Source organism: Podarcis gaigeae, assembly GCF_964106915.1.
Source record: "Podarcis gaigeae genome assembly, chromosome: 10".
Classification (NCBI taxonomy): domain Eukaryota; kingdom Metazoa; phylum Chordata; class Lepidosauria; order Squamata; family Lacertidae; genus Podarcis; species Podarcis gaigeae.
In genome coordinates, this window is record NC_139686.1 from 2,030,053 (window position 1) to 2,040,387 (window position 10,335).

Here is a 10,335-nt window from a genome sequence, read left to right on the forward strand (position 1 = left end):
GTGGGCTTGCATGTTCCTATGACCCTTGTGAGCGAAGCCATAGGGAATCTCGCACTCCCAGCAGGGTCACCCAAGGCGGTAAGGTCAAAGAGAAGGAGCTAGACAAAGAATGATCCAAGAAGTCCTCAACGGCAGAACAGGCGGATGATAACAAGTGGTATGTTACAACGCCTGTGAAGGCGGGTGAAGGCTGCAGCAGATAGGAATCTACCGGTTTGTCGTGGCTACTCCATGCCATTGGAACAGAGCCATGCTGCGAAGACTGTGTTGGTCAGCGTGCACTGATCTACACACATAAAACAAATTCACGCACAGGCGTCTTCCAAAAACCCATCCCAAACCCCAACAGTCCCATGGCAAATGGTAACGGGGGCAGGATTGTGAAATCTGGAAGCCCCTAGTCATGAACCGTGACATGGGCGGTGGATACAGATTCAGTCGTTCTGACTCAAGGAACGAGGCAGTTGAGCAGCTCGGCAGCTGCATCCATGACTGAGCAGCTCTTTTTAGGATCCACTCTGCTTACCCCAAAAAGGGGGAGGGGCTAGAAAAGGTGCCCTAAACATAGTCTGCCTCCCTTTTTCCCTGACTGGATTACCGCGCCCAGTGGGGTCAGAACGTAACGGTCGTAAAAGGCAACCCCAGTGGCTGCCTCTGTTTCCTCCTGTCGGCTTGCACGCAGTCGTAGGATTTACCCCCCCACACACACCTTACAGTTTACAATACAGCGAGGAAGAATACAAGCAGCCAGTTTTTCTGGTGACCAACAGCACCAGAGTGTGGTGCTGAGCAGAACTGGCCTCAGGAGGGTGGTTGTGTGTGGCAAGACGAGCATCACACGCAGGTAACAAACCTAAAAGTTTATTTCCTTCTGGATTCAATACAAAATCTGACACAAGAGTTCCTCTTAGGGGTACTATTTGGCAGTCACTCTGCTAAGACCTACTGACTTTGGTGAGGCACTCGCGTGCCAGGGGCGCTTTGGAGTTCTTCGCCTGCGCGCAAGGATTCCTTTTCTCCGCTCCTGAAACCGGGAGAGAATCTGCACCTTTCTTCTTGAGTTCCAGCTCGGTCAACTTCTCCTCCCTGGCAGCATGCAAGAATTTCTGAAGCAGTCTGAAGAAAGAGGCCACTGTGGTATTGGTATTTTTCTGGGGCTTGGGGCCAGCTGGGGCTTCTGGCTTGGGCTGAGGTGCTGGGGCTTTCGTGGTGGGTTCTGGTGGGGCTTCTGTCATGGGTTTTGATGGGGCTTCTGTGGATGTTGATGGGGCTTCTGTCTTGGGTTTTGATGGGGCTTCTGTGGATGTTGATGGGGCTTCTGTCATGGGTTTTGATGGGGCTTCTGTGGGTGTTGATGGAGCTTCTGTCATGGGTTTTGATGGGGCTTCTGTGGGTGTTGATGGAGCTTCTGTCATGGGTTTTGTTGGGACTTCTGTGGATGTTGATGGAGCTTCTGTCATGGGTTTTGATGGGGCTTCTGTGGGTGTTGATGGGGCTTCGGTTGTGGGTTTTGTTGGGACTTCTGTGGATGTTGATGGAGCTTCTGTCATGGGTTTTGATGGGGCTTCTGTGGGTGTTGATGGGGCTTCAGTTGTGGGTTTTGTTGGGACTTCTGTGGATGTTGATGGGGCTTCTGTCATGGGTTTTGATGGGGCTTCTGTGGGTGTTGATGGGGCTTCAGTCGTGGGTTTTGTTGGGACTTCTGTGGGTGTTGATGGAGCTTCGGTTGTGGGTTTTGATGGGACTTCTGTGGGTGTTGATGGAGCTTCGGTTGTGGGTTTTGATGGGGCTTCTGTGGGTGTTGATGGAGCTTCTGTCATGGGTTTTGATGGGACTTCTGTGGGTGTTGATGGGGCTTCGGTCGTGGGTTTTGTTGGGACTTCTGTGGGTGTTGATGGAGCTTCGGTTGTGGGTTTTGATGGGACTTCTGTGGGTGTTGATGGGGCTTCGGTTGTGGGTTTTGTTGGGACTTCTGTGGATGTTGATGGGGCTTCTGTCTTGGGTTTTGATGGGGCTTCTGTGGGTGTTGATGGAGCTTCGGTTGTGGGTTTTGATGGGGCTTCTGTGGGTGTTGATGGAGCTTCGGTTGTGGGTTTTGATGGGACTTCTGTGGGTGCTGATGGAGCTTCGGTTGTGGGTTTTGATGGGGCTTCTGTGGATGTTGATGGGGCTTCTGTCTTGGGTTTTGATGGGGCTTCTGTGGGTGTTGATGGAGCTTCGGTTGTGGGTTTTGATGGGGCTTCTGTGGGTGTTGATGGAGCTTCGGTTGTGGGTTTTGATGGGGCTGCTGTGGGTGTTGATGGAGCTTCGGTTGTGGGTTTTGATGGGACTTCTGTGGGTGCTGATGGAGCTTCGGTTGTGGGTTTTGATGGGACTTCTGTGGGTGCTGATGGAGCTTCGGTTGTAGGTTTTGATGGGACTTCTGTTGTGGGTTTCGATGTCGCTTCTGTTGTGGGTGTTGATGGGGCTTCTGTCACAGGTTCCGATGGCACTTCCGTCGTGGGTTCCAGTGGGGTTTCATGCTCAAGTGGCCCTCCAGCCTCATACTCATGCTCGTACTCATATGCATAAGGCTCTCCTGTCCCATGTTCATGCTCATATTCATGCTCATGTTCATGCTCATGTTCATGCTCATGCTCGTGTTCATGCTCATGTTGATGTTCATACTCATACACATTTGGTCCTCCAGGCTTGTGCTCATGTTCATCCTCATGCTCAGGTGATACATCTAGCTCCATCTCAGGTTGAGTTTCATTATTGGGTTCAAGTGAGGTGTTGGACACAGTTTGATGTTGGGACGGGGGCTTCACTTCCGGCGTAGTGCTGTTCTCAGGTTGAGGTGGAGTTGGGGGGTTGGGAGGTGGCTGAGATGCAGGTATGCCATCTGGATCTGTTTGAGGAGGGGATGTGGGCTTTGGCTGAGGTATGATTTCTGGGTCTGTTGGAGGTGTGATCTTTGGTTGAGTTGTGGTTTCTGGCTTCCTTTGGGGTGAGGCTGTGATATTTGGTTCAGGTGTGGTTGGTATCTTAGCCTGAGGTGGGACTTTGGGCATTGGCAGAGGAGGGGTCTCTGGCTCAGGTTGAGGTATGTGTTCTGGCTTTGCCTGCGGTGGAAGTGGGGGTCTTAGTTTGGGTGGGGTTGCAGGCCTCAAATGAATTGTGATTGTGGGCTTGGTTGGAGGTGTTGACATAGGTTTGGGTTGAGATTGGGTTTCAGGCTTGGTTTGGGTTGGGGTTGCAGGCCTGAAATGAATTGTGATTGTGGGCTTGGTTGGAGGTGTTGACATGGGTTTGGGATGAGATTGGGTTTCAGGCTTGGTTTGAGTTGCAGGCCTGAAATGAATTGTGATTGTGGGCTTGGTTGGAGTTCTGGGTTTGGGTTTGGGTTGAGATGTGGTTTCAGGCTTGGTTTCTGGTGTGGGTTGAGATGTGGTTTCAGGCTTGGTTTCGGGCATGGGTTTGGGGTGAGTTGTGGTTTCAGGCTTGGTTTCGGGTGTGGCTTTGGGGTGAGTTGTGGTTTCAGGCTTGGTTTCTGGCATGGGTTTGGGTTGAGATGTGGTTTCAGGCTTGGTTTCTGATGTGGGTTTGGAGTGAGTTGTGGTTTCAGGCTTGGTTTCTGGCATGGGTTTGGGTTGAGATGTGGTTTCAGGCTTGGTTTCTGGTGTGGGTTTGGGGTGAGATGTGGTTTCAGGCTTGGTTTCGGGCGTGGGTTTGAGTTGAGTTGTGGTTTCAGGCTTGGTTTCAGACATGGGTTGGGATGTGGTTTCAGGCTTGGTTTCAGACGTGGGTTGGGATGTGGTTTCAGGCTTGGTTTCGGGCGTGGGTGTGGGTTGAGATGTGGTTTCAGGCTTGGTTTCAGGTGTGGGTTGGGATGTGGTTTCAGACGTGGGTTGGGATGTGGTTTCAGGCTTGGTTTCGGGTGTGGGTTTGGGCTGAGTTGTGGTTTCAGGCTTGGTTTCGGGCGTGGGTTGGGATGTGGTTTCAGACGTGGGTTGGGATGTGGTTTCAGGCTTGGTTTCAGACGTGGGTTGGGATGTGGTTTCAGGCTTGGTTTCGGGCGTGGGTGTGGGTTGAGATGTGCTTGTGGATGTGGTGTCCTCTTGTGGCTTCGGCTGCGATGAGGCTGTGGGCTTGCTGCTGGTCTCAGACCAATGGAAAGGGTTTGTCGGAGGATGGAAATAGATAGTGACGTGAGGTGTCTTCAGCTTCCGGGGTGCCGAAGGGGCAGGCTCTGGTGTGGGTGGGGGCTGAGGCATGGGCCCTGCCCACCCTTTCACCCAGGCATACAAGGGCTGTGTGGCAGTGTAGACTCCCGGCCGGTGTGCTTTGCCACAGCCTTGGCCCCAGCTGGTGACTCCAATCACCCAAAACGGCTGAGCTGCCTCTTCCTTGCACATGAGGGGGCTCCCACTGTCTCCCTGAAGTGACAAGAAACGCAGAAGAAGTGGGGGGTGAGCAACCAATTGCATTTGTCTCAAAAGGAGGGAAGAAAGGGGTGGCCACAGGGGCGTTGTGGGGTTTCCAGAAGTGCTGGGCAGCTGAAGGGCTGCACGGGGTGAAGAGATGCTAACGGTCTCCCATGGGTGAGTCAGGGGTGTAAAATGGGTGCCTCGCCTTGTTGGTGGTGGGTGGGCAGCGAGTGCCACATTGGTCAATGCTCAGCTCTCCAGAGGCCTCATCTCAGCCTGCCTGTGGCCAAAGTGAGTGTGATTTTTGTAAAGGGCAAACTGAAGTATATTGGGGGCTCCCCAAACCCTTTAGATATCTCAACAGAGGAGTGGTCACTAAATAGAAACATAAGGCACAGATATATTTTCCATGGCTGACTGAGGATTCGAACCCTGGTCTCCTGTGTCCTAGTCCCACACTCTGACCATTACACCACCACTGGCTCGGATCTTATCACTTGTGCTTTGCCACTTTCACACAAGATTGTGTGTGTGTGATGCAGTGGCTAGGTGTGGGCTGACTGCCTGGTCAGCTGGGGGGCATGCGCTGGGGGCGTGCGGGGCCCATGCTGAGGGTGAACAAAGCCCACTTTCAACAGACTCCTCGCCCTCTGCCTCCATCCACCTGCCCACTGGACCAACCTGCCTGCTGCCACACCGTACTGGAGCCCCGGAGAACACGGCTGCCCTTCTCCTGCTTGCCTCTCCCTCCCCATGCAGGTGGTGCCTCTCACCTCTCCTGGGGGGGGGGCGGCAGCCCCTTCTCCCTCCCTCCCTCCGTCCCTCTTGGTTCGCCCATGGGCAGTGCATGCTCCAGCCAAGGGGAGAAGGAGATACCATCCCATCCCCCAAGGACCCAGCCTGGGTGCAGCTCGGCTTGCCTCCCCACAGCTGTGGCCCCCCTGCCGTGGGGGTGCCCCCTCAGAAATGTGCACATGGGGCCACCCACCCCAGCCCCCCAACACTACACCTCTAGGCTGATGACCCCAAATGATGATGTGAGCCAATGGAGCTGGGCCCCTATATCCTCAGAACAAGGCTGTTTCCTGCATCCTCGAATCTGACACCCAGTTCCACATATCTGAAGCTGCTGAGGATATTGGCACCTTACCTGGCAGCTGTCGGTGCCTCCTTGTTTGTACCCTGCGCAGAGGCTGTTCTCTCTCACGGTCCCGTTATACCAGCTGCTGCTGTTGCACGTCTGGGTGGAAAAGCGATTGACCTTTGCCTCCTGCATCATGTCTGATGCCTCCGCCCCTGTTGGCAGGGGAAGAGCAACTCTTTAGTCTGTGGTACGTGTCTCCCCCAGACCTGTTCCTAGACAGCTTGATGCTGGAACTTCAGCTACAACCAAAGCCCCACAGAGGAAAGGAAGAGCCCCCACCCCAGGATCCTTGAGGAGCAACATCGCCTGGACTGCCACTTTGGGGGTGTTGAACAGAGGCAATCAGATATAATCATCATCAACATCATCATAATTGTAAATTTTTATTTATACCCCGCCCTCCCCGGCCAGGGCCATGCTCAGGGCAGCTAACACAGAATATAAATTACAATAAAACGTGGAAAGAAGAAGAAGAGAAGAGAAGAAGAGTTTGGATTTGATATCCTGCCTTTCACTCCCCTTCAGGAGTCTCAAAGCGGCTAACAATCTCCTTTCCCTTCCTCCCCCACAACAAACACTCTGTGAGGTGAGTGGGGCTGAGAGACCTCAAAGAAGTGTGACTGGCCCAAGGTCACCCAGCAGCTGCATGTGGAGGAGCGGAGACGCGAACCCGGTTCCCCAGATTAGGAGACTACCGCTCTTAACCACTACACCACACTGGCTCTCAAGGGCATGCGGCTCCCAAGCTCAAATAGTTCCTTATCCCTGCTGTAAAAGGGGGCCAGCCAAGGTCCCCAGAGGAACCTCACAGCTGCCTTTCCCCACCTGCTTTGTCTACTCGGGTGCGGCAGAGAGGGCGCCTTGGCCAGGCTCTCACCTTTTGCTTTGCTGAGTCCCCAGCCACTGATGTAGCAGAAGGACAGAGCGGCCACACTGACGGTGCTGTCGGGCATGCAGGCCGGCTGGATGTAGTCACTGCAGATGATGGGCTGGTCCAGCTCCATCAGTGCCACGTCGTTGACCTGCGTGGTCGGCTGGTAGGCTTTGTGCACCACCACTTGTTTGATATAGCGCACGTGGACCTCCGAGCCGAGGACGGAGAGCTTCGAAGCGCCGATCACTGCGCGCCAGTGCGGAAGGCTCCTGGAGAGCAGAAGAAGCTGTGAAGCCGAGCACAGCTCAGGACTCCAGTACCCCAAGAACTGCCTCTCCCCTTACGAACTGACCTGAACCCAGGAAGTCCAGAGGGCGGCAACAGGATATTAGGGCCTTTTCAGTGGTGGCCCCCCTTTTGTGCAATGCACCCCCCAAGGAGGCTCGCCTGGAACCATCATTACATATATTCAGGCACCAGGCAGAAAGGCATTCCTTTGTAACCAGACTTTTAGGCATGGAGAACTTACTCGTTTATATTCAGTGGACACAGCTTGGATATTTTGTAATACTAAATTGTATGCAGGTATACTTATTAATCGTAGAATTATAGAATCGTAGAATTGTAGTGTAGGGTCATCCTAATCCAACCTTCATTTCAGAAGTCACAATTACATATACTATTATATATACAGTGGTACCTCAGTTCCCGAAAGCATCCATTATTGGAAGCCGAACACCAAAAACCCAGAAGTAAATGCTTCTGTTTTTGAACATTTTATGGAACCCGAATGTGTGATGTGGCTTCCGCTGAGTCCAAGGAGCTCTTGCAACCAATGGGAAGCCGCGCCTCGGTTTTCAAACGTTTCAGAAGCCAAACAGTCTTCCAGAATGGATTACGTTCAAGAACCAAGGTATCACTGTATTTCTATTGTATCACCTGTGGCTTTGTGTTTTTTGTTCCTTATACTTAGGGACCCACCCCCCTGTTTTCCCCATTGCCCCCTAGATGGCCTGGTTCCCAGTGTCAGGGCATATGGCCAGTCAGGGGCGGCATCTTCCTTCGCCTCGTCCACCCCCAACCACTTTGGCTCCTGCTTACTTTTTGCTTCCAAAGCAGTGGGCGGCTGTGAGGACCCACCGGGCAGTGATGAGGGCGCCTCCGCAGGTGTGCTTGTGCCCCGTCAACGTTGGCAGCTGCAAGCTGACGATCCAGGGCCAGGCCCCCGGCAGGGCGTCGGCCCCACCCGTAGTCCGCCCTGTGCCGCCACCATGGCCTGGCACCAAGGGGCGCCTTCCGCAGACTCTGGAAAGAGAGGTGGTGGTCAGTGCTTCCTCGCTCCCAGTGGTCCGTTCTGCACATCAAGAGGCAGTGTGGTGCAATGGTTAGAGCGTCAGACTGGGGCAAGAGCAGGGTTCAAATCCCCTCTCAGCCATGAAGCTCACTGGTGGTGACGACCTTGGGGGCCAGACACTCGCTCTCATTCTAACCCACAGGGCTGTTGTGGGGATTAAATGAGGAACCATGTTATTGCATCAATGCAATAAACATCTTGTCTGGTGCCAGCTAATGTTTTCACTGCAGAAAATGGCATGGCCCATGTTCACGCCTAAATTGCTCCCTACCATCCTTAGACACTGTTCTTCCTTTATCCATGAACCTTTGGGTCCATGCAGGTTTTGAACTTTGTTGCTGCTCACCCTTCTACATCCATTCTCAAGGTGGGGATATACTCTACATGGGGCTGCCCTTGAGACTGACGCAGAAACTCCAGCGGGTGCAGAATGCCACGGCGAGGCTCCTTACGGGGTCATCACTGCGGGATCACATTCACCCAGTGCTATACCAGCTGCACTGGCTCCCGGTGGAGTGCAGGATCAGGTTTAAGGTGCTGGTTTTAACCTTTAAAGCCCTATACGGCTTGGGCCCTCATATTTACAGGACCGCCTCTCCTGTCCCACATAGGACCTTACAGTCTTCAAACAAAAACATCTTGGAGGTCCCGGGTCACAGGGAGGTTAGGCTGGCCTTGACCAGAGCCAGGGCTTTTTTGGCTGTGGCCCCCGTTTTGGTGGAACGCTTGGTCCCAAGAGACTAGGGCCCTGTGGGACTTGACATCTTTCCGCAGGGCGGAGCTGTTCCACCAGGCCTTTGACCAAGGTACAGCCTGACCCCCTCCTTTGGCAATCCTCACAGAGCTCTAGGCCAACGGTTGCCATTGATTTGATTTGAACTGATTTTAGAATGAATTGATTTTAGAATTCTGTATTACTTTACTGTTGTTAGCCGCTCTGAGCCCAGCTTTGGCTGGGGAGGGCGGGATATAAATTATTATTATTATTATTATTATTATTATTATTATTATTATTATCTACACGCGTGTCTTTCCCCTTCGCAGGACATCCTTCTGTTGCCCTGAACACACACTCACTCACACAACAATAATTCTACAGCCATGGCCAAGTCTACTGACTTGAGATCACCTCTGTAACATTTGTCCCATGGGATACTCAGTGTAGAGATCTGAAGAAAAGGGTCCTCCTTTCCATAACAAAACAAAGAGAGCCTGCTGGATCAGGCCAGTGGCTCATCTAATCCAGCATCTTGACCTCACAGTGGACAGGATACCCCAAAGGGGATCCAGAAAGCAGGACCCAGGCACATGGAGCCCTCTCCACACCTGCAGTTCCCAGCAAGTAGTATTCAGAAGCATTGCTTCCTCCAGCATATGAGACAGAGCAGAGCCTTCCTAATAGCCATGAATAGTCCTCTCTTCCAGGAATGTGAAAGCCACCCAAGTTGGTGGCCCTCTCTGCCTCCTGTGGGAGAGAGTTCCATTGTTTAACTAGGCACTAAATGAAGAAGCTTAGTGTTGATCGCCAAAGAATGGATGCTTTTGAATTCTGGTGCTGCAGGAGACTCTTGAGAGTCCCATGGACCGCAAGAAGATCAAACCGATCCATTCTGAAGGAAATCAGCCCTGAGTGCTCACTGGAAGGACAGATCCGGAAGCTGAGGCTCCAAGACTTTGGCCACTTCATTAGAAGAGAAGACTCCCTGGAAAAGACCCTGATACTGGGGAAGATGGAGGGCACAAGGAGAAGGGGACGACAGAGGACGAGATGGTGGGACAGTGTTCTCAAAGCGACCAGCATGAGTTTGACCAAACTGCGGGAGGCAGTGGAAGACAGGAGGGCCTGGCGTGCTCTGGTCCAGGGGGTCACGAAGAGTCGGACATGACTAAACGACTAAACAACAACAACAACAACAAGTGAAGAAGCATTAAGCTTCCTGCTGGACTCTTGTCTGTTCCCGTCACTTACTCGCAAGTATCAACTATGGCACAGCTGGGCCAGACAGTGGCAAGGATCTGGAGTAGCAGGAGCAGCCATCTCATCCTCCTCTTGGCTCCAGATGCTACTCCTATCACCGCATTCTCCCACCGCTCTCGACCTCACAAATGCACTTCGCCGAGCCGCATCCAATCAGCAGGGAGCCAGTATGACATCACACGGAATGGATGTTCTTTTTTGATCCAGAATGCATTGCCAACATTAATAGAAGCGTCTGGGCCAGGTCCCCCGAGCCCAAGGGTGGAATGGTCCTCAAAGCATCACCCGTGGTCTGGGCTCCCAGCCTTGGGAGATGTGTCTCCAAGCAACCTTGGCTGCAGGCACAGCAGGAAGTGTGTTCTGCGCCCAACCTCTTTTGCATAAGAACACCGGAAGAAGTTCCTGGATCAGGCCGAAGGAGCCCTGTCTAGTCCAGCACTCTGTTCTTGCAGTGGCCAACCAGGTGCCATGGTGGGAAACCGGCAAGCAGGATTGGAGCGCAAGAACACTCTGTCCCTGCAGTTTCCAGCAGTTGCTATTCAGAAATATTGCTGCCTCCGGTTGTGGAGGTTGGCG

At 53.0% G+C, this 10,335-nt stretch overlaps 1 protein-coding gene across 2 annotated transcripts; it reads right to left on the reverse strand.

Annotated features, from left to right (window-relative positions):
* Nucleotides 1-845: 845 nt before the first annotated feature.
* On the reverse strand, nt 846-9,897 carry LOC310825888 (uncharacterized protein). 2 transcript variants are annotated; one of them, XM_083699851.1, is made up of 6 exons: nt 9,751-9,897; nt 7,568-7,732; nt 6,431-6,696; nt 5,560-5,705; nt 3,976-4,418; nt 846-3,885 (listed from the first exon to the last, which is right to left on the reverse strand). In XM_083699851.1, exons 1-6 carry the CDS (start codon nt 9,822-9,824, stop codon nt 936-938), a joined length of 4,044 nt encoding a protein of 1,347 aa, XP_083555977.1. In that variant the 5' UTR covers nt 9,825-9,897; the 3' UTR covers nt 846-935. The 2 variants fall into 2 exon arrangements, with proteins under 2 accessions (XP_083555977.1, XP_083555976.1); XM_083699850.1 differs by having other exon boundaries at nt 7,529-7,732.
* Nucleotides 9,898-10,335: the final 438 nt, after the last annotated feature.